This window comes from Mytilus edulis, chromosome 1, assembly GCF_963676685.1.
Source record: "Mytilus edulis chromosome 1, xbMytEdul2.2, whole genome shotgun sequence".
Classification (NCBI taxonomy): domain Eukaryota; kingdom Metazoa; phylum Mollusca; class Bivalvia; order Mytilida; family Mytilidae; genus Mytilus; species Mytilus edulis.
The window spans coordinates 7,048,465-7,075,922 of record NC_092344.1 but is presented as its reverse complement, the minus strand read 5'-3'; the positions used below and the strand labels follow the sequence as shown (position 1 = coordinate 7,075,922).

Below are 27,458 nucleotides of genomic sequence, written 5' to 3'. Positions count from 1 at the left end.
TATTGAATCCACCGTTTCTAAGAGAGATAAATATGTTTGTGCATTTTTCGCCGTTTAGATAACCACCCCCTGTCCCCAATCCACAACGAGTTGTATGACAATGAGATAAAAGGTAAGACTACAGTGTATGTAATGGTTACTGCTAGATTGAGGAAACCAAAAATCAAAAGAGGAAAATTTCCATTCACAAAGATAGATTTAACGAAAACTGAGAGCTTTTTTATGTTTAAATAGCTTTTACCTAATGGATTTTTTATGCCAAAAAAAAACCTACAAAAACATCCCCTGAAATATTTTTATGGCACACAAAAACGAACATTAACCTAGATGAGGCTGCCAAGTAGTCAAAACCAGACGACAAAAGGGATTAATAATAGCCACAAGTGTTCTAACTCGTCGCAATTCCTGTACATACACTTGATAACTTCATAGAAGGTTGTTTCTTTGCTATTAGCTAAACGTAAAGGGCAGACGTGTGTTGTTTTAGTCTAAGTTCCATTGAATTGTTCTTAATACGGTCCCCGTAAAGTGTATAACGTCTTCCTCTTTAATTTACAATTTAACTAGTTCAATTTTGATCATCAGTAAGTTCCCGAAAAAAAATAAAAGGTCAAAAAGGAAAGTATGTGTAACGGGTGCAGGTGGTATAACTTTATTGTGTGTGGTATCATTTGTCTTCTGATAAGTGGAACGTGAAGTTTGAGCATTCCAGGAGGGCCTGCATAGGTAGTATACATCTCCCAGTTGACACTATATTCAAGAGCTTTATTTCCTATCATTGCTTTTTTTAACTTACAAGGAAGCTATAAAACCAAGAGTTTCAAGTGTGAAGTTGAAGTCGTAACTTAAATATTGTACATTTTCCCGATTGTGACCTACTTAATTATAATTATACCGGGTTTGTAATAACACGAGCAACACGACGGGCGCCACATGAGGAGCAGGATCTACTTCTTCTCGGGAACCTGATATCAACCCAAGTTTTGGGTGGGATTCATGTTGCTCAGTCTTTAGTTCCATATTGTGATTTGTGTACTATTGTTTGTCATTAGTCGTTTTACTTTTTTGGGGCATGGCTTCGTCTGTTTATTTTTGACATATGAGTTTGGATGTCACTCTGGTATCTTTCGTTATTCTTTACAAGTCTGTACAAGTTTGCTATTACAGGAGAATTGTAGGTCCTTATAATAATGCGATCATGCCGACTGTGCTTTGTATACCATGTCCATGAACTATCAACTTTATCAATAAGAAATCAAGAAACTTGATAAATTAAGAAGAATGTGTCTTTGAAAAAGTAACCAAATATGATAATTTCTCATAAACCAGTATATCTTTTGGACCTTAAAACAACACAACAAAACAAGCTTTTCACTGATAGCAGGGGTGGATAAACAGGGTTGCGCAGAACCATTTAGAACAAAAGCCTAGTTATATATCTAAATAAAAAAAACTAATGACAAATATGCCTATAGTTTGACAAGTGTTGGATTTAGTGCTTTCGATAGTATTATCAATGCGATAAAAGTATGAAAAGTAAGAGCTTACACTGACAAAAATTAAATCAATAGTATTTTCTTTATCTATGCAAACACATTTTGTATTTTTTATCATTTAAGAACTGAGCTGTTACGTTTTCAAAATACCGTAAGATATCTTAAAATAAACTGTTATTTTTTTTTAAGATTCGCGAAACTTTGTATTTGTCATGGAAACACGGACATTGAACATGTTGAATGAAATTTGCTGTTATTCATGTTTTGATGTGTTTGAGCTTTTGATTTGGTCATTTGATTAGGGACTTTCCTTTTTTAAATTTTCTTTGGAGTTCGGTATTTTTAGGATTGTATTTTTAATTCAAAAGTTCTCATCTTGATCGGCTTTTGTTTTTACTTTTTTTGAGTTTTATTAGCTCTTTTTAATGTTTCAAAAGGCTTTGGATATTCAAATATTTTGACCTCGATCATCCCTGAAAAAACATTCATTATCTGGTGTATAATGTTTTTGGTTTAGGTAAGCGATGGAAAAATCAACGCAAATGAAATACATGTATCCCAGTTATAACATGAACGGCCACTCATAGATATATGATTGTATATAAAAGCATTTAAATGTGTTTACATTGATACGCTTGACGAGAAATAGTAGACATTCTTTTTCTTTAATCAATGTATTACGTCAACATTTAAACAGGTCGGGACCACTACCTTATATGGAAATGCATAAATTAGCATACTTATGCTCTCGCACATGTAATTGTTTATTTACATGTGACGCAATTTATTTTTACCTAGGTTTTTAACCAATCCACCAAATGAGTTGCAATGCATGATGGACTACTACATGTTTACAATCAACCAAGAACACGTGTTATTTACTGAAATACAACACATTTTTTCGTGCAATGCGGGATTCACAATTTCGCTTAGTTTTTAATTTTGTGTATCCTCATTTATAGTTCGTGATATAAAGTATTACTTCCATGCTCAGATTAACGAAGAGTTGTTTCTATGCGAAGAAAACAGGGTTTGAATTACCCGATATATAGCCATTAACATGTTTGACGATGGCACAGAGATTTCGTGTATTTGTCAACCAGACAGCAACGAAACAACAGCGAAAAAACACAATTACCCATGAGACAAACTTACTAGTGTAAAGTAAGCCGTCGATAACAGCCGGTGCTGATATTCACGAGTACAGCAATTTTCGTATAGATAACTAAAGGCAAATGTACGTGTGATCCTTGAATTTTGTGTTCGTGAAAAAGTCTTTAGAAATATTTACATACATTGCAGTGTTAACAAAATCTATAAGTAGTTATTTTTTTCACATTTCAGTATATGGGACTTCCAAACTGTTCCCTTTGTTTTGAAGGTAGTACAGGGCCGTAACTAGCCTCTTCTATTAGTGAGGCAAATAATAAAATTGGTCGTTTTTTAACAGGCTCGGACTTTTGCCAAACTGAATAAATCATTACAGCCGATTTCGTATACCTGCAAAGTAAAACTTTGGTTGACTTGCTTGCTTTGTTTGTATAGTTGTTTATACAATCTTTGAAATAAGATTGACATCTTTAAACAATATACATTGTATATATAGGCATAGTTTAACGTATATTTTATATTTTGTACAATATACAAAGCACGCAAGCTAACCAAAGTTTTGCTCTACATGCAGTAGGAAATAAGCTGTAATGATGTTATCCATATGTATGTGCGACAAGGTGGAAAATTTGATATATTTTGTGAAAATTAATTTGCAGAGTTGGATCGATAATAAAAGAGAAGATGTGGTATGATTGCCTATGAGACCGCTGTCCACAAGAGACCAAAATGACACAGAAATTAACATTTATAGATCACCGTACGGCCTTCAACAATTAGCAAAACCCATACCGCATAGTCAACTATAAAAGGCCCCGATATGACAATGTAAAACAATTCAAACGAGAAAAATAACGGCCTTAATTATATATATATAAAAAAAAGAACGAAAAACAAATATGTAACACATAAACAAACGACAACCACTGAAATACAGGCTCCTATACAATATATTTTCTTTTATGGGATAGATTCTTCTCCATTTATATATTTAATTGGGCCGGGGTTTTTTTTTTGGGGGGGGGGGGTTGTTTTACACAAGTAATATTTGGATCATTTATAGCATACTTTTCAGCATTGAACCTATGACTGCTTACTTTACTGAATTATGTCTTTGTTGGAAAGATGTCTCATTAGGCACTCATGCCTCATCTTCTTATTTCTATATACAAAGCACGTTTAAGAAGAAAAAAATAATAGGTAATATGGCACCCTCTATGATCCAGAGACTTTTAATATTAGAGATATTTTACATATGTCAACAGGACAGCAGCCGAACGATAAAAAACTTCTGAGGTATATTTTGTGATAAAATTAGCAACAAACGGATATTATCGATGGATGAAACTATAAAAAAAAATGTATTGAGCTATATACCGTACCCGCTCCAGGAGGGAGGGGGTTCCGGGGATGGATCCCCCTTTTTCGGACGATCAGTGTATTTGGATGGGGACATGTAGTTGGAACCACCTCCTCTTTTGTCAAGGGTTAGGACCCACCCTTTTAAAATGGCTGGATCCGCCCCTGCCGCTTTCATAACACTTATTTTTAGCATACTGAATATTATGATGTTCTTACTTTTAGTTCAGGTCCTGATAAAAAAAAATACACATTCAGTACAGAAAGAAGTGTTTCAATGAAAGTTTCGTGTTTTTCTAGGCAGAAATGATTTTCGAATGACATTATACCGGTTTAAAAGAGCTCAAATTATTTTCTTATACCAGACAGTGGTCACTTAATTGGAAATTTCACTGTTCTATGTCGTGAAATTAATGCAGGTTCAATTCATAACAATGCACGAAACCGGTCCAGCTACTTTTGCAAGGCGAAAAAGAAAGTCGAATCGTGAAGCCAGTAAACAATATTTTTTTAATCTGAGCATGCAAATTGAAGATTATGTTATATATTTTACATTAAATGTATTTGCAGAATAAAAACATTGGTAATGAGAGTCCCAGACAATATATAAGTTGACTGTTTTCCCACTAATTCCACGTGTTTTAAGTAGTAGTTTACTCGTAGTAGCCCACAATGCATTGTAGTTCATTGAGTCGATTGGTCAGTTTTTCAAGTCCATATTGGCCTTGTGTTTGGGAAATTACTATGCAAATATATTCTGACGTCAGAAAATCTAGAGTTCTTGACCTGTTAAACAGTATCGCATATCCATATTGGCCCTTTACTTAAATAAGTACACACTTACCTAGCAATGATGACAGCTTATCAGAATGATCACAAGAAATAAGATAAGTAGGAACCTTTATTTATTGTTTATTGTGTATGTTTATACCTTATTTGTATCAGTATTTAAACATACAAAATGTAACTTAGAACAAACGGGTAAATTCAAAGTTTATCATTTTTATTCCTGGTCGAGGTTATTTTTAGTGCAAAGCATAAACAATGAGTACAGTAGTGTAATTAGTGTGCAACTATCCGGTAAGTTTTCGTCTTACTGATCTGCAGCACTCTAAAAATATATTTTACATAAGATTTGCACAAAAAAGAATTGTATGATACATTGTTGGTGTCAGATACTTTGTTAATGAAATGGTAATAATTTATATGTATTCTTTGTCCAAGATTAATTTATATTTGGTTTTTATACATTGTTTTAATGTTATATTTATATTGTTTCATAAATAATATTTACTCGTTCAGTTTATATTAACTTGATTTTGTTAATATTTTGTAACGTGTAACCGGTCGATCAATGGATCCGTATCTGAATAAATCAGGATTTCAAGTGTTCACCTCAATTTTTCACCACAACCAGTTGTCCTATTCAAAACAATTAACACATCCTTAAATTGATTCACAACAAAAACTATATACACAGCACAATGCACATAAATCAAAATGCAAGGTGAAGTACCTCATACACAATGCATAAACACTCTGTATCATAACATAAAATATATACACAATGTCACTATGCAATCACTATGCAACATGCATCAGACCGATTTATTCACAATGTCGCTAGCAGATTATTATGCAACATGCATACGGCCCTTTATTACACCATGTCACCAACAGATTACTTTGCAACATGCATCAAGCAAGTCTCACACAAATCGTATGGACACAAAATCACATATATACAACTTCTATTTACAACCAATATGTAGTATCACCTTGTTAGTCTGCAACTAACCACAATAACACAATGACACAATTACACATGCACAATGTTTCAATTCACAAGGAAAATACATATAAAAACACAGCTGAACTCACGCACTAACTATCCCTTTTAGTTCCCACACAATGAATATTATCCAACTGGTAAGGTTTAACACAGTGCACTTTCACTAAATTAAATACACTTCCACAATATAACAACTTGCAACACCAGCAAGTAAACACCTTGTATTCGCACTAATACAAATCTATGAAGTATTCACACTTCCACATAGTACAACTTGCAACACCAGCAAGTCTACACCTTGTATTCTCATTAATACAATACCCACTTATATATATCAGATTCACTTTATACATTGTATCACAATCACTATTGCAATATCCACATATAAATCCGAACACTATTATATCCTTTAGAATCACTTAATTCACTCTACTTACCAGTTGGAAATAATCCCTGATGTTATCACTTCAACGGTCCACATATAACTGACGAAGTTTCTCTGTCTTGAGCTGGCTTATATACTACCATATGGAACGGTCCATTATACGTGAAGGGGTGAAAATCAAGACTATACCAAAATTAGGGGTGTTTTAAGTACACATGGTGCTCCAACTATGGAGAAACTTATATATATATAGAAACACAATTAACAGGGAAAGACAACTGGTGTTTCACCTAAAAATAAATAAACTATGACCAATTTTCGTTACACTACCCACGCCTCAAAAATCATGCGTCCTCGCATGACTCCTTGAATACATCTGACATGCTGATAAATCATCTATCAAAGTGGTAATTTTTCATACCCAAACTCTTACCATAGTGCAGTCACTATTTCCATTGGACATATCTTCTGACCACAACGTCAGGCACCATTACATCCGACAATAATGTCAGGCTACCCTTTTGTCCATCAGGTCTTAACTGATGACATCACAAGGCACAACCCGTAGATACAAAGTCTACCTATATGTCCAAATTCCAGTCAGCCATATCAAACATATTGAACTTTCTTCTTATGCACAAACACTATTCATAGTATTTCTCTTTTTGTCCGATTAAAACTTTTTAAAATTCCCTACTTCAAAATATCCTTGTTTCCAACATAAACCTTTTTCCTATTAACGTCTGTAATTTTGAGCGTCACTGACAAAGAATAAAGTACGAAGGTCCCTAACAAATTTTGCCTCTGCAGCGGCCCCAATGAGCCTACTCTTAACGAAATCTGCAGGAGGGGTCTTTTACATGCACAGGGCGTGACATGTTCCTGTACATGGGGCCTCGGATTTAACGTCCCCATCCGACGGACTCAAATGTAACTATGTATACTATATACACTACAAAACTACAAAACTATCTATATACACATTGATCCTTTACCCCAAAGTTCTTCCTCTTTGCAGGCTCACGATTACTTTCTTCCAAACACTACAGTATCTCTAAATTAATTCAACACCATCTGTAATTACTGAATCATTTTCCTTTTGCAAAAAATTAGAGGCTGAATGAATAAAACTGTGTCTGAGGCAATATTTCAATTTTTCAATTTCACTTGTTAAAAGCCCGATTTCCACATCAAAAAGATTTTCTTCCATTTCAATTTCAACTGTCTAAATGTTCCTGCTTACTTTAAAAAAAATATATACTATACTTTGACCACAAACACAACACACCAATAACTTTGAAATATTACAACTGATTCAATGATGTAAATATTTACAGAAACAAAATCAACACATGAAATCCCACCGCTGCCACCAAATTTGTAACGTGTAACCGGTCGATCAATGGATCCGTATCTGAATAAATCAGGATTTCAAGTGTTCACCTCAATTTTTCACCACAACCAGTTGTCCTATTCAAAACAATTAACACATCCTTAAATTGATTCACAACAAAAACTATATACACAGCACAATGCACATAAATCAAAATGCAAGGTGAAGTACCTCATACACAATGCATAAACACTCTGTATCATAACATAAAATATATACACAATGTCACTATGCAATCACTATGCAACATGCATCAGACCGATTTATTCACAATGTCGCTAGCAGATTATTATGCAACATGCATACGGCCCTTTATTACACCATGTCACCAACAGATTACTTTGCAACATGCATCAAGCAAGTCTCACACAAATCGTATGGACACAAAATCACATATATACAACTTCTATTTACAACCAATATGTAGTATCACCTTGTTAGTCTGCAACTAACCACAATAACACAATGACACAATTACACATGCACAATGTTTCAATTCACAAGGAAAATACATATAAAAACACAGCTGAACTCACGCACTAACTATCCCTTTTAGTTCCCACACAATGAATATTATCCAACTGGTAAGGTTTAACACAGTGCACTTTCACTAATACACTTCCACAATATAACAACTTGCAACACCAGCAAGTAAACACCTTGTATTCGCACTAATACAAATCTATGAAGTATTCACACTTCCACATAGTACAACTTGCAACACCAGCAAGTCTACACCTTGTATTCTCATTAATACAATACCCACTTATATATATCAGATTCACTTTATACATTGTATCACAATCACTATTGCAATATCCACATATAAATCCGAACACTATTATATCCTTTAGAATCACTTAATTCACTCTACTTACCAGTTGGAAATAATCCCTGATGTTATCACTTCAACGGTCCACATATAACTGACAAAGTTTCTCTGTCTTGAGCTGGCTTATATACTACCATATGGAACGGTCCATTATACGTGAAGGGGTGAAAATCAAGACTATACCAAAATTAGGGGTGTTTTAAGTACACATGGTGCTCCAACTATGGAGAAACTTATATATATATAGAAACACAATTAACAGGGAAAGACAACTGGTGTTTCACCTAAAAATAAATAAACTATGACCAATTTTCGTTACAATTTCTTTCTGATCAATTTTAGCCATTTTCATTGTAAATAATATTTTTATAGTGTGTTCTACTAGATTGTAATGTCATACTACTATTTAAGGTCAGGGTGAAGGTTGGCGCCTGTTAAAACGTAAAACCAGCTGTAATAATTTGTTGGCACCAGTCAGGAACCTCTTGTTCAGTGGTTGTCGTTTGTGGATGTGGTTCATAAGTGTTTCTCGTTTGTTTTTGTTTTATTTATATATTAGACAGTTGGTTTTCCTGTTTCAATTGTTTTACACTAGTCGTCTTTGTTTCCTTTATACATTGCGGGTCGGTGTGAGCCAGTGCTTCGTGTTCAAGGCCGTTTTTTGACCTATGAAGGTTTACTTTTTACACATGTACGATTCGAAAAGGAAAGAGCGTCAGTGTTGTTTATATGTAGACTAAGGGAAGGATATTTGTTCATTTAAAAAAAAACCACCTGTGCCCTTCAACTAGCGTAAATGCTCGCTATGTAACACAAACAATTCTCTGTCAAAATACCAAAACCATCGCCATCAACATCAACATCATCTCCCCATCACTAGAAAAACCAACCACTGCATCATTTCTTCGTCGTCTCACTGATATCATCAAACGTATCGAAGGGCAATGTTTGTGTGATGCTAAGCGTACAACTAATCTGTTTGTTGTTAGTTCTTCGATCGTGGGTAATGGTGGACAAAAGACATTTACCCCACAAGCAACACAATCAGATGAAGCATTTAAAAAATCATAATCTTGTTAAGTGGATAAAACTTAATGATGGTATAAATCGTGTATAGATGTGCTTACGTGTCACAGTCTCCGTATTACAAAATAATATGTACCTTTATATTTATACAATGCAATACAATACAATATGCTTTATTTCAAAAACACTCAGAGGCAAATTACAACAATATATAACATATATAACTACACAAAAATACATTGACACATGTATGGTGTTCAAGCTTAGTTTACTTTAAATCTAAATTCTTTGAATTTGTATATGAATTTTTTAGGTAATGTCAAAACAGAGAGTATGTGTAGTTGGCGCTGGCATCATTGGCCTGTCGTCAGCTGTTAGAATTCAAGAAAATGTACCAGGGATTGACATTACCATTATAGCAGATAAGTTCTCCCCGAACACATGCTCTGATGGATCAGGAGGATTTTGGGAGCCATTTTTATTACCCGAAGAATCACTTGCCCAATCCAAGTAAGTTTCTTTTTTGTTTTTCATTAGTGATGACTCCATATGAAAATATATCAAAAAACTGTGACTTTAAACGATAAAGTCTTTTTTTTAGAGCGATCAAGGATATTTTTCATTGCATTGGAACTATTAGAAAACACCATTGCCAAAAACACACGATGGATAAGAAAGAATTTACACGAACAATAAAGACAATATATTGCCAAAATATTATGGACTGGTATGTAACCAAGAATATCGCATACGTATCAATATATATATTTATATTACGGATTATAAAAGTGTCTAGTTTTGTGATTATATATTTGTTGTAAGACAGGGGTAATCCGTAATATATGTATAATTCATGTCTCAGGTGATATAAATTCAAAGCTGGGAATGTGACAGTATGTACCATGTCTGAGACCTGAATTGTATATAATATATCTGTGTAAAATGATAGAAACCCACCCAGTTTTACAGTACAAATATTTAGATTAAAGTGACCTAAATGTTTTGCGTTTGTGTAAAGAAGCAAATAAAAAAAAATAATCTAATTATTATAGTTCTAACATCGACATATATAGATATAGGAAGATGTGGTATGAGTGCCAATGAGACAACCCTCCATCCAAGTCACAGTTTATAAAAGTAAACCATTATAGGTCAAAGTACGGTTTTCAACACAAAGCCTAGACTCACACCGAACAGCAAGCTATAAAGGCCGCAAAAAATTACAAGTGTAAAACCATTCAAACGGGGAAAACCAACGGTATAATCTATATAAAAAACGAAAAATATGTTTTTAGTAAATGGTGTAAGGATACATGGGATTATTTAATGAGCCTCGTCAAGTCGCCAACTGCTGCAGCTCTTGGTGTCCATACAGTTTCTGGATATAATTTTACAGGTGTAAATATTCCAAAAGTAAGTTTTATTATTTTCATGAACGCTCTTTTATCATATTGCATAGGAGATACTAAAATTCTACGAGATATTTAAGAGTTGGTATATGTTCTTCCTACCAATCAATTGATAAGGACGTACAATCATATCAATAAGTGTGGATGTTGATCTTTCAAAACTTAATACTACCAAACACAATTACTCATACCTCCATACTACTCACATTCTCCAAAGTTAGTTCATCAAATAACAGTCTTATAAAGGTAACAGTAGTATATCGCTGTTCAATAGGCTTCAATCGTTTCAGCGACAACAAATCCAGGTCTCAAATCAAAACAGAGCGAAACGCATCAATTATAGCAGGAAAACACCAGAACAACATATCATGGAATGATATAAAATCAAACGTCAACATACTTTGGTATAACAGAAACGGGTTTAATCTACATAAGACTAACCAGTCGCTCGAAAATTTTTTTTATTGTAAAGCAAAATCAAATATTACGAAGTTGCAGAGTATTACTAACCGAGTACAGTCCGAAAAGTTGTGCCCAATACAAGTAAGGCAACCTAATCGTTTGTGTGAGCCTTGCGTTAAGGATGTCATTGTGGAAAAAGGAGTACGAACATGCCAGAATAAAATCTTTAAAATAATAAGTCGTGAAAGTAAATGTCATTTAATAGGCAAATAACACAAGAAACAGCAGAACACTAAACGCGTTTTTGAATTATTTCCTCTTGATCAAAAGACTGTAAATCCTAAAAACAACATATCATTGGTAGCAAAGAAATATCAAGTCATGAAATTTTTTTTATACGACTCTACTATATGAATTCAACGAGTAACGATACAAATTCTGATTCTTAAAAGAGTAATTTAACAATAATGTATATTCTAATACAAGGATCCTCCATGGAAAGACCAAGTGCTAGGTTATAGACGTCTCTCTTCCAAAGAGATAAAACTGCACCCTGATAACAGGTTGGATATACTTATTTCTATTAATTTTGTTTTATTTGAAAGAGTAAATGTGCCTACATTTTATGAGAAAATATATAAAATAAATTATGTTTTAGAATTTTGTTATTTGAATTTGTCGACAGAAGCTTGTATAAACTTAGTCAAATTGTTATGATTTTATTTTAAGCAGTTTTTTAAAACTTTTTGTTAGATTGAAGATTCTTCAATAACTTGTAGCAAGTTACAGATTGAGTTAGAATTTTCTTTCGGTCTGATGATTTTGTGCAGAGTTATAGTCTTATGACATTTAAAAAATCACTTAAATAATCAGTTTTCAACCGTTTTGTTTGTCATGATTGAAGATATTGATATATGACAACTTATACTATATCAAGTGAGAATTCCGTTGCATTAAAATGCATTTTTAATCGGTAGGGGACCTTGCATTGCCATGCAATACTCTAAGAATGCTTGTTAATTTTGTATTTTTTAAAATTTTTACACTAAGAATATGAATCCACATATTAATATTGTACTTGATTGTGATTTTCTACATAAGGCAATGCATGTAAGAAGTAAATAACGTTTTTGTCCCAATGGTTTGATGTGTTTGAGATTTTACATTTAAGAGACTTTACGTTTTGAATTTTCATTGGTGATCGGTATTTTTGTTACTTTTGTTTTAACACATACATACTAGTCAAGAACTGTTTTAACACGTACATACTAGTCAAGAACTGTTTTAACACATACATACTAGTCAAGAACTGTTTTAACACGTACATACTAGTCAAGAACTGTTTTAACACAAACATACTAGTCAAGAATTGTTTTAACACATACATACTAGTCAAGAACTGTTTTAACACAATACATACTAGTCAAGAACTGTTTTAACACAATACATACTAGTCAAGAACTGTTTTAACACATACATACTAGTCAAGAACTGTTTTAACACAATACATACTAGTCAAGAACTGTTTTAACACAATAAATACTAGTCAAGAACTGTTTTAACACAATACATACTAGTCAAGAACTGTTTTAACACAATACATACTAGTCAAGAACTGTTTTAACACATACATACTAGTCAAGAACTGTTTTAACACATACATACTAGTCAAGAACTGTTTTAACACATACATACTAGTCAAGAACTGTTTTAACACAATACATACTAGTCTAGAACTGTTTTAACACAATACATACTAGTCAAGAACTGTTCTTGATAGTTTAATTTTTAATAGTTACACTTAGGTCATTTTGAAAAATTCATTATCATGCTTAACACGTTACTGTGAAATTATTATTAATCGTAGGACAACTTTCGAAGGTTTCGTGAGAACAGGTGAACCACAAATTTAAATGTTGAAATAATACAAATATATAATATATAGGGTTTGTATGCAAAGATTGGTAAAACCAAGAGATCAATTATCCACGAACATGCAAGTTTTCCTCAATCCACGAAAATTGATACCTACGAAAATAAATGAATCCACAGTTTTTCTTTTCTTATAGAGATGGAGTGTTTTATACAACAATGATGATAAATGTAAAGAAATATCTACCCTGGCTCATGAGACAGTAAGTATAATTCTTCCTTAATTTTATACACTTAAAGAAGTATATAAAATCTGTAAAATACTGGTGTGTACACATCTTCAGTTCACTGATACATTAAAAAATAAATAAAGACAACAGTAGTATACCTCTGTTTAAGATTTAGAGAAATTCAACCCGGATAACAAACTCCCAGGGAAACATATCAATTATAAGAGGAAAACAACGTAAGATATAAATGATGCTTATCATAGAAAAACAAATATTGCTTATTTTATAGTTTTTTTATACAGCTATACAAGTAAAGGACATACAACTACGAAAATGAAAGAGTTTTCAGATATACCCAAAAAGTAAGAATCCAATGATCATGCGCTTTTATTGTTTTCTTGATCAGAAACAGAATACATATACGTTATAGATATGTATTCAGTAGATTTTCAACTTTTTCTCAACATTTTGCATGCGTAAAAATCAATACCAATCAATTGCGATCAAAAGTGGTACTTTCCCAATACTTTTTGCAAAAGATGTTTTCTTTTTTTCTTAAGAAAAATTGTTACAAAGTGTCAATCTGAAGAATGATTGATTGATAGATGGTTCCTTAACGTCCTGTTGAATTTATTTCATGCATGTTGAGGACGAGAACAACACAATAAAATGTGTAGTTCCTATACAAGCCATGTGGGATAAGGTAAGAGAAATTTGAAATGCCAGTGCAAAATAATAGTAATGGATAGGGACAGAAATTTGATCATAAACCTGATGACCCCTCGAAGAGTTGTTTGTAAAGGTTCTAAACGAGCAGATAGCTTGCATTCTCTCAACAAGAGGCATTGGGTTTAACGTTCACGTACATCCCGCACAGTCAAACGGATGTCCCATTTTGAAAAGAGTTTTACTGAAAGCCAGACGATAACCACTAGTGACACTGATTATATTCCATAGTCACACTTGGTCATCATTCGAAAGAGGAAAATGATAAATGTAAAGAGGAAAATTTACATCAAAATATAAAATGAACTCACAGTTATCAACGCAAACATAAGAGATACAATAATTTAGTGGCAATATTCCATTAAAATATCCTCTAATATAATAAGTGAATATACAACTACGTGAATTTAAACACCACTTTTCTGAGGTAATATGTCACTGCATTGCCAACTTGTTCTTCTGTTTTGAATGATGGTTTGTAAATTGTATCAACTTTTTGAATCAAAAGTAGAAATAAGAAAAAGAAAAAAAAAACTAAAAGTAAGAAGGGTTTGAATTTAATGAGATATATATTTTCTTTTACAGATTTAGAATAAAAAATGGAAAAGTTATTAACAGAAAGATAAAGTCTTTGGAAGAGGTATAAAGCTTCAACATATAAAGCATTAAATATTCAATATTGAAAAGATTTATTGAAAACATTTCAAGAAACAACAGGCAGCTATTTTCATTGATGTGTGTTCAATTACATATTGAATACTACATGATTAATGTCTACATGAAATAAAGATTGTTAATGAATATTGATCGCTTTCTGTTAGTTCCCTTTCGTAATTGAACCATAACAATTAAAATAAATACATATGTATAACAAAAACCTATAACAAAATCAAAACAACTCATCTCAAACACATAGTTTTAGTATTGTTTTACCTTATAATAAAGATGTTATTATATAGACATTTGATATTTGTTGATTTGAATTGTAATCATTTAAGAACGGATGACTTGAGAGCATAAACCTTTAGATTTTTTCAACGACAAGGACTGAAAAAGAGGGACAAAAGATACCAGAGGGACAGTCAAAAACATAGATTGAAAATAAACTGACAAAGCCATGGCTAAAATTAAAAAGACAAACAGACAAATACTAGTGCAGAAGATAAAACATAGAAAACTAAAGACTAAGCAACACCAACCCCACCAAAAACGGGGGGTGATCTCAGGTACTCCGGAAGGGTAAAAAGTCTAATTCTGTAGGTCACAATCGTGAAAAGGGGAGGGTATGGTAGTTACGACATAAGGAAGATATCCGTTATCATCTGTGAAACGGTTATTCCATAACTCTCAACCAACTCGTAATGGCGTCCGTAGAATTTACGAAGGCATGAATTCAACTTCTCATTTGGAACTCTGTTTCAATAGCTTCCTTGTGAGCAACAATCCTCTATCAAGGAAATCATGATAGGAAATACAAACCCGGAATGTCGTATCAATTGGGAAATATATATTCCATATAAGAAACAAATTGAGGAAAAAAACCTCTACACTCGTTTTTCCCAAACTAATTTTAAATCATTAGCTTTGAATGACTCTTTTCTCACCAGGTCATGGCGGATTATGATTTAGTTGTAAACTGCACCGGCATTGGTGCGTACGACCTTGGAGATAGTTCTGTTTACCCAGTTAGAGGTCAAGTAATACGGGTAACTATTTTTTTTTACCGTCTTTCAACCAAATTATGTATTAAAAGTTACTTTAAACGTTTATACTAAATGCTTACAGACCTATTCTAACGACTTCACCAATAACAGATATAGCAGAATTTACAAAAAGAACGAGTTGGAACTACTTTTTATTGAAAAAGCAAAGCCAATTAACTGAATATAATAAGATGTTTACTTTAAATAACTATGATTATACATATAGCCTCTGACATTGTAGCAATTTCATTTTTGATCAATGGACAGTTATTTTGTAGGTAAAAGCACCCTGGGTAAAGCATTTTTACTTTGACAAGGACCCTTCAGAAACAGGAAATAAATTATATATCTTCCCAGGGTAAGTATAGACTAATATGGTATGTGTGTACGTTTTCATTCACCTGGTCTGCGTGTTTTAATCTTCATTTATCCACATTTTCTTAAAATTATCAAGAAACTCATTGTAAGAATTATTACATCAGGGTGTCCGAAATCACAAACTAGTCAAAACATCTCATAGATTTTATCATCGGTACAAGGAAATCATTTGTTAATATAAATCAACATGCAGACATCTTATACGTTCAGTAATTTCTAATCCAATAGATAATTGTAATATTCTTTACAAAGAACAAAATTGTCTGTATTCACCTCAAAAGCTAACAAAACTTTAAAACAGACTCATTCGGAAGGGATACAGTTAGTTCTTGTCCATTCGTTTTTTATGTGTTTTGTAATTTGTTATTTGATTTTGCCATGTGATTATGGACTTTCCGATTAGATTTTCCTCTAAGTTTAGTATTTTGGTGATTTTACTTTTTACGATACGAGTCATTAAGAATCCCATATTTTGGTATTTATATTGATTCACTCATATGATCATTACATCGGAAATAAACATATCTATTTTAAAATCAGTTGTTAACATGATACGGGTTATGGTATTCTTAACTAGTTTATGATGGTATGATACTAATTACCCCTAGCGGGAGGTATTGTACTTGATTTTCAAATGAATAGAACATAATCTTTAAATAAGATGTAATCAGGACTAGAGCTGGCATTTTAGTTACTGCTAATATTCCTTGTTTCATTTATTTATCATTGTCATTTTGCTTAGTTTCTTTTGTTACCTTTTCTGACATAGGACTCGGACTTTTTTTTAAACTGAGTTTTACTGTGCGTATTTCTATGTGTTTCTTTATTCTACATTGGTTAGAGGTATAGGGTGACGGTTGAAATCTCACAAACCTTGTTTATCACCGCAGCATTGTGGCGCCTGTCCAAGGCCAAGAGCCTCTGGCCTTTGTTAGTATTGTTTGTTTTCATAATTTTAATTTATTTATATGTGTTAGAGATTAGTGTGACGTCCATTTTCACTGAACTAGTAAACAATTTTATTTAGGGGCCAGATGAAGACTGGGGTGCAGGATTTTGCATCTTTGAAATATTCCCCATTTCCATTCTCAATTAAAAGAAACTCATTAAATCTACCATGCTTTTTTTACGACACGCGCGCAAAGAAACTCTATATTTTAAAAAGATTATCTAAAACAAATTGTAAATATTCATTTTATTTATTTTAAATTTACTGAAATAATTTACTAAATATGAACAAAATTCAAATACGAATATGCTTAAATTCTTTTTTTTAATACAGGTTTTTATTTATTTTCACAAGTAAATGATAATTCTGATTGCAAAGTTGATTTTCATATGAATAATCTTTTCTCAATCTTTCCTTTGACAACAAAGGTCTCGATGGCGTCAACTTAGGCAATATCCTTCATCATAAATTAGTTCAATCGAAAATAATCCTTATTTCAAAGACCAGCATGTACCAATCGTTTCGAATGCACTTGTGCTAGTTCCCAATTCACATATTATCCGGCTGGCCACGTTATTACCTGTGACCTTAACATTATAAATAAATCTTCCCTACGAAATGTGTTATCGAAAGGTCTAAAATATCGTGAGCGGAAATCCATCAATTAGAAATACAACTTTAAAATTTTGATGGATTTAGTCGAGGATTATGCCAGGCAATGGCACTGGGGTAAAGCTGATGACCGTAACTGCATTCACGGTCATCCCAAGATGTCGGATGAAAAATTAGGTCAGTTTCTGTATTGTCTGTTAAAGTGTTTCTATATCATTTTCTTTACAAATCATACATTGAAACGATGTAAATTTATAAAAGAATCACTCAGAAATCACTAATTACTTCTGAAAAATGTGCATGAAACGGGAAATTCGATTTGAAAAAATCGCCAAGATGACCGTAAATCACAATCGAGATGACCGTAACAGGATCAGCGATTCATAACAAGGCTGACCGTAACTGCTTTTAAGATGACCGTAATTTGTAAATGATGACCGTAACTTTTAAAGGATGACCATCAATTCTAAGAAATATCCGTAATTATATAACTATCTTTTTGTATCAAATGATTGCCAAAAAAACATGCAAATGAACAGGAAGGAAAAACATGCCACAAAAGCGCGATAAAATGACACCTTACAAGCATAATAAAAAAAAAAATGGGGTGCACAGCCTTCAACTGCTCGACAAAAGATTTTTGTTTGTTTCTGGGATTCCTTTTAATGACATATAATAAATACACATTTTTAAAAATGCCAAAAAATTGCATGTACACCCATTGATATTATATCGTCTTTCATTTTGTCGTGCAAATAAAATAACAGAAATATTTTGAAAATATCATTCGAATAAACTAGTGAAGGTGAGCTCCAGCAAAGTAGATCCTTAAAATAGTATTGTACGAAAAGCGTATCACAAGACGGAACGTTGTCAATTTGTATATATACAGAAATGTTATTCATGCAGTCAGGATTCTACTTCTTCAAAGTTATCTCCCCATTACGCCAGTTCATGCTCACAATCGTAGAAATGGAAGCCATTGTAGGGATGACGCTCTGCTAATTTTGCTCTTGAAAACTGATAAATTTATCCACATAGCACCATTACGATCGATCGTTATATGTCGGTTATATTTTAAAAGACAAATGTATCTACTAGCTAATGAGCATTAGTTAATGATCTTGTCTGCATTGATTCAACTTAAAAATATTGTCTCTTCGGATGTCAGGTGGAATTGTTGAAAATTCTTAAGCATTTAAAAAAATTCTAATTAAATATTTCGTGGAAGGGCAGACTAAACATTTTCAGTGGTTGAAGATTATAAACCCTAGTTATCACACACAAGAAAATCATATTTTTTCGAAGATATCCATTTTCATCATCCAAATTAAAAGACTGTCGTCAAGTACTTTTAGAAAAAAAATAGCTATTCGAACACACCTACTCTGTTTTTGTGATTCATTAGATCTATATCTCACTTGACCCATATATTTCATCTTTTCGTACTGTCATTTTTTTACGTTATAAAGTCAACCTGCAGCTTTGATATATAATAATGATAGAATCTGAAGCGAGATGCTATATAAAATACTCTTGCTTTGTACGTTTTAAAAACAAAATATACACCCCAAACATGCCCTAACATAAAAAGGTGCACTCGATTTTTCTCTTTTCGATACAATCGTTACCTGTTTTGGGGCATTTTTTCTTGATCCACATAATGGAAGGGCAGACACGAAAATTTCTGAACTAAAAGACTGATATGTTCTCCGTCTGTGATAAAAAAAAAATCGGAGGTTATGCATTTTCTACATCCAACTTTAGATACTACATATAAAAAAGAAGATATGGTATTATTGCCAATGAGACAACTATCCAGAAAAGACCAAAATGACACAAACATTAACAACTATAGGTAACCGTAAGGCCTTCAACAATGAGCAAAGCCCATACCGCATAGTCAGCTATAAATGCCCCGATAAGAACCATGTCGTCGACTTGATATCTTAATGTTTTGCATTACTATGTAATAGATACATTGAAAACTTATGCAAATGGTGTTTTTAAAATAAGAAAATTGTTGTTTTATTTGTTTCTATTAACTTTTTAAAATTTTGTTACTATATCAAACATTACAGTTATCATTTATCGCTTTCTCGATAAACACAGAGCTTCGATTTTTTTGTTCTATTTCAAAAGTGTTTCCGCCTGCATATATCAAGACAAATTAAGATTTTAATCTGCTTCCTCTGGAACCATACACATGGGCTCGATTACCAAATATTCGTATGTATTATTAATGTTTTTAATGCTCCATTTATTGGCATTATGTTTTTCTGGTCTGTGCGTACGTTCGTCCGTTCGTCTGTTTGTTTGTCCGTTTATCCAGCTTCAAGTTAAATAAAATTGAAACTTAGTACACATTTTCCCTATGGTATGATCTTTTTAATTCTAAAGCCAAATTACAGTTTTATCCAATTTTCATAGTCCACTAAACATAGAAAATGATAGTGTAGATGAGGCATCCGTGTACTAGGGATACATTCATGTTTCTTCAAATTTTCGTCGTATCGCTGTCAATTTGTGTTAAAATTTTAACGTCGATATCAATAAATATTTCATTTTTTACGAGAAATATGCAATTTACTATCATTGTTATAAATCCTAAATATGGCCAATTATATTATAGTTCAAAACAAGAGGCTGTCACAACGACAGCAAACCGGATTTATTAATATGTATTTCTGTCCTGGCAATATCACAAGAACCATTACTGATGAATGGTGAAAGTGAAAATCGTCAATATCAAATTTGACCTCCCTTTTGTCATCAGTATCAACATCTTAAAATTTGAAAAGCTTTATAGATTGAATGGTTCATGAGTAAATGCAACAACGTGAATGGAAACTCCATTTTTCAATCTTTCAAGAACCATAACTCCTGAACGGTAAAAGTCAAAATCGCCATTATTGAACTTGACCTCCATTTTGTCATCCGTAACAACATATTAAAATTTGGGAAGCTTAAGTAGAACAGTGCATGCGTAAATGCACGGACACGACTGGAAACTCCATTTTTCAATCTTTCAAGAACTATAACTCCTGAACGGTAAAAGTTAAAATCGCCATTATTGAACTTGACCTTCATTTAGTTGTTAGTAACAACATATTAAAATTTTAAAAGCTTTGGTTGAACGGTTCATGAGTTAATGCACGGACAACATTTGATTGTCGGCCGGCCGCCCGCCCGCCCGCCCGCCGTACATCCCCAAATCAATAACCGACATTTTTGTCACAAAAATCCGGTTAAAAAGAAATTTATGAAACATATTTATATCCGCTAACCGAGCCCTTATTGAGATCGACATACTCAACAAAAAAGCTTTGAATACAATACGGATATTTCTTAGAATTGATGGTCATCCTATAAAAGTTACGGTCGTCCTATATAAATTACAGTCAGTCTTTACAAATTACGGTCATCCTTTACAAGTTACGGTCATCTTTTTACCAATCACGGTCATCCTTGTTTTATGTTACGGTCATCTTGAAAATATTTTGATTATGATTTACGGTCATCTTAATGATTTTTTCAAATCGAATTTCCCGTTTCATGCACATTTCTCGGAAGTAATTAGTGATTTTCGAGTGATTCTTTTATAAATTTACATCGTTTCAATGTATGATTTGTAAAGAAATTGATATAGAAACACTTTAACAGACAATACAGAAACTGACCTAATTTTTCATCCGACATCTTGGGATGACCGTGAATGCAGTTACGGTCATCAGCTTTACCCCAGTGAATGGGCTAAGCGCGAGATGAAAGACGTAGACACTCTTTCCGAATGGATTAAGGCAGTGAGGTCGTTGATACAAATCAGAATTAAGAAACTGAATGGGTCTATCAATGCCCATGCTACGTAAGTCTTTAAAGACCCTAATGTTTCAGCCTTCATGACAAATATGTTGTTGTCCCCGCAGATAAAGCCCCAATCAAAATCGTTTTTGTGTGTAAAACTCATTATATTAACTGCTTGATAAACGAATTGGGACAGTGGGTATTGACAATTCACTTGGAAACCCAACATATACCCTCACGACACTTAGCAAAGAGGGAATTCCGGATAATCACAGGTCTGTTCTATGTTCCTTTGGAATTTCAACCAAAGATGATGAACTGGATCTCCATCACTGTATTGGATACCTAAACTGTATAAGTGTCCTTACAAACAACGGCATATTGCTGGGTTTTACAAGTGCTCCACGAAACCTCCTTCTAAATTATAAACATCTATTTTATCAGCACTCAAAGACGGGTTTCAAAGTTATTGTGAAAATGCCTATTCTAGAGTTGGGTGAATCAGATGTGGATACTAAAAAATTCCAAAGATCTTTTAAAGTACATACAATCCAACTCTCTTTCATCTTGTAATAGTATTACAACATTTGACTTTTCTACACTTTATACAAGAATTTCACATTTCAAACTAAAAGACACATTGAAAGAGTTGGTATTGCTTTGTTTCATAAAAAAAGAATGGCCAACAAAGATACAAGTATCTTGTCTTTGGAAGGGATTAATCCTACTTTGCAAAGGATCACTCTGATTCCAACAAAAAATTCTCTGAACCTGACATTATACAGATGCTTTATTTCTTGATTGACAACATATTTCTTACATTCGGAGGACGTGTTTTTCAAAAGACTATCGGCATTCCAATGGGAACAAATTGTGTCCCTCTTCTTGCCGACTTGTTTCTTTATTATTATGATGCTGACTTCATACAGGAACTTATGAGGAAGAAAGATAAGAAGTTAGCAATATCCTTTAACTCTACTTTCCGGTATATAGATGATGTTCTTTCACTAAATAATTCAAAATTTGGTGACTATGTCAAATGCATCTATACCACTGAACTAGAGATAAAGGATACTACAGATACAGTTAAGTCTGCCTCACATCTTGACTAACATCTAGAAATTGACAATGAGGGTCGATTGAAAACAAAACTTTACGACAAAAGAGATAATTTCAGCTTTCCAATTGTGAACTTTCCATTTCTAAGTAGCAACATTCCAGAAGCACCTGCATACGGTGTATATATCTCCCAATTGATACAATATACCGTGCTTGCATTTCCTATCATGATTTTCTTGATAGAGGGTTGTTGCTCACAAGGAAGTTATAAAATCAAGAGTTCCAAATGGTGAAGTTGAAATCATCTCTTCGTAAATTTTACGGACGCCATCACGAGTTGGTTGACCGTTATGGAATAACCGTTTCATAAATGATATCGAATATGTTCCTTACGTCGTAACTACAATCCCCTTCCCTTTCATAAATGAGACCTACCGACTTAGACTATTTACCGGATTTGATATCTTAACGCGACTGGTGCCACATGTGGAGCAGGATCTGCTTACCCTTCCGGAGCACCTGAGATCACCCCTAGTTTTTGGTTGCGTTCGGTTTGTTTATTCTTTAGCTTTCTATGTTGTGTCATGTGTACTATTGTTTGTCTGTTTGTCTTATCATTTTTAGCCATGGCGTTGTCATTTATTTTAGATTTATGAGTTTGACTGTCCCTCTGGTATCTTTCGTTCCTCTTTTATAATATTTTACGTTTTTCTAGTAATAGTTTTTCGTTCGGTTTTTTTATTTCATAGAAAAGACTTCGTGGTTTTAGGTGGCACGTCACAGATAGGAAATTGGAGTACAGATGTAACAGCATCTGACAGGAAGAGGATATTGGATGGTTGTTCAAGGTTGATACCAAGTCTGCAGGTAAATAGAATGACAGAATTACTCTTTTGTACACTTTTTGTTTTCATGATTTTAGACAGACAATATATAAGACTGTCAACTATAAATCAGATTTCATTAAAAATTGTGAAACTGATCGCAATGGTTCGAGCCTCCATATTATAATTAACTAGATTGCTATATTGTTCTGCTTCAGATAGTCATTTGGGAACAATTCTACGTCATTGTATTATGTATGGTTAAAAGTTGTCTCATTTACATCACACCTATACTCCATCTTTTTATCAATTTTATTCATATCATTTCATATTGCTTTATGTTTATTTATACACTCCATGACCTCAAATATTTTGGTTTGAGCGATCAAAATGAATTTCAATATTAAATGGAGCTTCGGACGAATCATTTTAAAGTTATTTTCAGTTACTAAACTTAGGTCGGCACTGATGCAGTTAAGACTGTTAGACCAGTGGGGTATCATCGGTTCAGTTGTCAGAACCTCGGTACTTATCTAGTTTATAACACACTTTACGTAGATTATCTTTAGAAAAAGGTGACAACAGAGGAATTTGGCTAATTTTTGTAATCCATTTGTAGTCATAACACTGCTCCGGGTTTAGGTGTTCGTGTATCATTATCTTTCAAATCATGCAATTTCAACATTCTTCGTAAAGGGTCAGGTGAAGCTAAATCTTATTGATTGCTAAAATGTAGAAAACGTTTTTTTTTTATTCTCAAAATACAATTCACCTCCTTGATAAAATGTTTATAACAACAAAAAAATAACTATGAAAACAAATTGAATTAAGGAAGCGGAAGTATTAGAGGAATGGACAGGTTTAAGACCATCAAGACCAACAATACGATTGGAGAAAGAAGATGTATGTTTTAATGGAAGGACGGTAACAGTAAGTTTCAAATTTGGATCAGTTTAAGAAACAAAAAACCCATGAGCACAAGCGATTTCAAAACATCGTAACAAATAGTTTTCTGATGTGATTTTATCCATGCTTTACAGCATGCAAAATAGTACATAAAATTACCTTAAATCAATTTTATCATAATCTACACTTTTAAAACACATTACTCTGCCAAAAGTTAAACAACAAAAATAACAACTCCGAGGAAATTTTAAAAAGGAAAGTTCAATAAATGGCAAAACCAATAGTTCAAACACCATAAACGAATGTAAATCAACTGCCATAATCCTAACTTGGAACAGGCATTTCCTTATGCAGAAAAATTAAACCTAGTTTCATATGCAAAGCATGTAAATATCTCTAATCAACACGGAATTAACCGAAATAAAATTTAAAAAGAAACATGTCACGGTGTTGTTAATTAAAACTAGAACTGGAACGACTACATTTCAAGATAAAAATGCATATGCTATAATACACCAACATACTACGGGGAGAAGTTAAATAATCATATGTTTATGTAAAAATAATTAACCAGCTAAAGTGAGGTTCATTTAGCTTTACGGTGTGGGTGAGTACGTAACAACTTTCAGATGTATTTTGGTAACGTTAATTCCGACGAATAGGGCTACCATTCTCTATGAACGTTTTATGCATTGCAGTTAATATGGTGTTGTAAATGATTGAAACAAAAACCATATATATTTTAGATTATTCACAATTATGGGCATGCAGGCTCAGGAATTACATTATTTTGGGGATGTGCAAAAGTTGCTACAGATTTCGCCATGGAGAGCTATAGACTTAATCAGCAATCAAAATTGTAGGATTGGACTTAAATTATGGCCTTATTTCTAAGATTTGTATTTTATTTTACATCATTATACATATCCACTAATGTTGTATTAAGCATGTACACATATCAATGTACTCCCGTATATTTTATTCATTTGGTTAAACAATGTTTACATAATAGGTACCCTAAAATAAATCAATGGTCCATGTACTAGCTAAAAAACACCAGAAAACTTGTTTACAGCAAGTTTTAGGGTGCGTTATTAATGACATTATAAGGTAAATCAGTTTGGACGTCGATTAGGCACCTGACGTCAATTTGGGTAAGACATATACATGTATATAGATATTATATTGGAAATGGAATTAACTTTACGGAGGACATGAACCTTTGCTTTTTCAGTTATTTATTTACATAATACTAAATAGATATGATATATTATATAAATATATAAAATGGTATGGTTGTATTGACGAATGTAACCCATATGTGACCCGCCATGACATTTGCAGGCTTATGGAGGTAGAACGTTATTGTTAGATAAATTATAAACATGATAAATATCGAGATTCAATGAAATACGTATTTGTGAAGAAGAGATAAACACTTTCCTTCGCTTCTTTTTTGCGGACGCCGAACTGTACATCATATATAAGTTTGAAGAAGTTTTACTTTATCGTTTGAGGTGAAAAATATTTGAGTCTCCATTTTAAATTTATACAAAAAAAAATTCCAAATCAAAATAATTAAAATGAGAAGATAAATACCTTTAATACAGATTCCTTTACCGTCGATGCTGAAATGTTTAATGTTATAAACAATTTTAGCGTCTTTGACATCAAATATCTGCTCTATAGATTTCCTTTCATAAATGAAGTCTGAATATATCCATAATTAATGCACCGTATCAAATGCATTTAAAATAACACCTACTTATAAACTGTTACGCGTCGCATACTATGTATAGAGACATGCATAATAAATCTAAATTAAAAAAAAAGGAATTCTTAATGCTTACTTTGACAAATTTTAAACTAACTTCATTTCAACAAGTTTAAAATACATGTTCTAAAATAGAGCTAAGAATTGTTTGCATTGGAGTAAATTTAAGTCTTTGAAATTTTTTTCAAATACGCTATTGAACATCACTAAAAGCCAATTAATACAATAATTTTGTGTTTGATAAATTAGTGCCTTCAATTAATGAAAGTCGTAATAGAACAGTCTCATTTTCATACCGGTATTCGAAATGACTCGTTTCATTGCTATTACAACAAATATGTCATAATAAAATGACAGAGAGTTTTGTTTCGGACTATTCTAGATAAATATACAAAAATCATATTTTAGACAATGTACCCTCCTAAGCCTGGAAATGGCTAGTCATATATTTAACGGCGTTTTTCTCACATTGACGTTCTACCTCCATAAGCCTGGATATGTCGTGGCTGGTCACATATTTGGGTGGATGTGTCAAAAACGTTATTCGTTATTTTATGTAATCTGATAAATATGTATGCTATTTAACAGCTGGACAATATTTTGAAAAGAAAAGATTATTAATGATTATTTCACTATTGTTATATTTGTCAACTGTTTATGATATAATGAAAAGACACTTTTAATTGATACCTTTATAAGTGTGTTGTTCTTTTAACCCTTGTAAGAGATGAAGTTAGTGTTACAAAACGAAAAAAAAATAGTAACTGTGTTTCAAGTTGATTAAAGTATTGACTTGTCTTGTCCTATACATGTCAATATTTATACACATGGGAAAAAGTATTGCAACACCAAATTGAAATTCAAATAAAAAAAAACACTCTTTATTTTTTTGTGATATAATTTGTTTAAATAGAAATAGTGAAACATTATTTTAATATCACCTGAGTTTAATCAATAAATATCGACTCGATAAGTTCTTATCTGCAAATGCAGCTACTGTACTCGTAAACAGCAAAACAGATGTTTTTATCCTCTTTGTTTTCAACACTTTAAATAACCAAATTTATAAAATTATGTGATTGACACCTTGTAATAGGCCATCAACAACTCATAACTGCAGCAAGATGGCAGATAATATGCATGAGAGAAGCAGATATGTCGCTGTGACAATTGCACGTATTGTTGGTCATCACCATTCCACTATAAGTTGTTTTGAGAATACAAATCAGGCAACAAACGATGTTAAAGACCTTCCGAGATCAAGAAGACCCCCTGTAACATCTGCTAGGGAAAATCAAGCATAACGAAGGTTGGTCAGAAGGAAACCCATTGCAAACGGTACAATCCTTAAAAGGGAGTGATTACCATACATGAGCCTTTAAACAAGAACTGTTCGAGATCGGCTCATCGCTACATC

At 32.8% G+C, this 27,458-nt stretch overlaps 1 protein-coding gene across 3 annotated transcripts; it reads left to right on the top strand.

The window, feature by feature from the left end:
* Window positions 1-60: 60 nt before the first annotated feature.
* On the top strand, window positions 61-26,728 carry LOC139522830 (D-amino-acid oxidase-like). 3 transcript variants are annotated; one of them, XM_071316442.1, is made up of 11 exons: window positions 61-112; window positions 9,707-9,903; window positions 10,689-10,806; window positions 11,691-11,767; window positions 13,274-13,339; window positions 14,618-14,672; window positions 15,640-15,738; window positions 16,014-16,093; window positions 23,287-23,404; window positions 24,193-24,291; window positions 25,014-26,728. In XM_071316442.1, exons 2-11 carry the CDS (start codon window positions 9,710-9,712, stop codon window positions 25,128-25,130), a joined length of 1,023 nt encoding a protein of 340 aa, XP_071172543.1. In that variant the 5' UTR covers window positions 61-112; window positions 9,707-9,709; the 3' UTR covers window positions 25,131-26,728. The 3 variants fall into 3 exon arrangements, with proteins under 3 accessions (XP_071172543.1, XP_071172525.1, XP_071172534.1); XM_071316424.1 differs by lacking the exon at window positions 61-112 and adding an exon at window positions 4,715-4,856; XM_071316433.1 differs by lacking the exon at window positions 61-112 and adding an exon at window positions 4,945-5,045.
* Window positions 26,729-27,458: the final 730 nt, after the last annotated feature.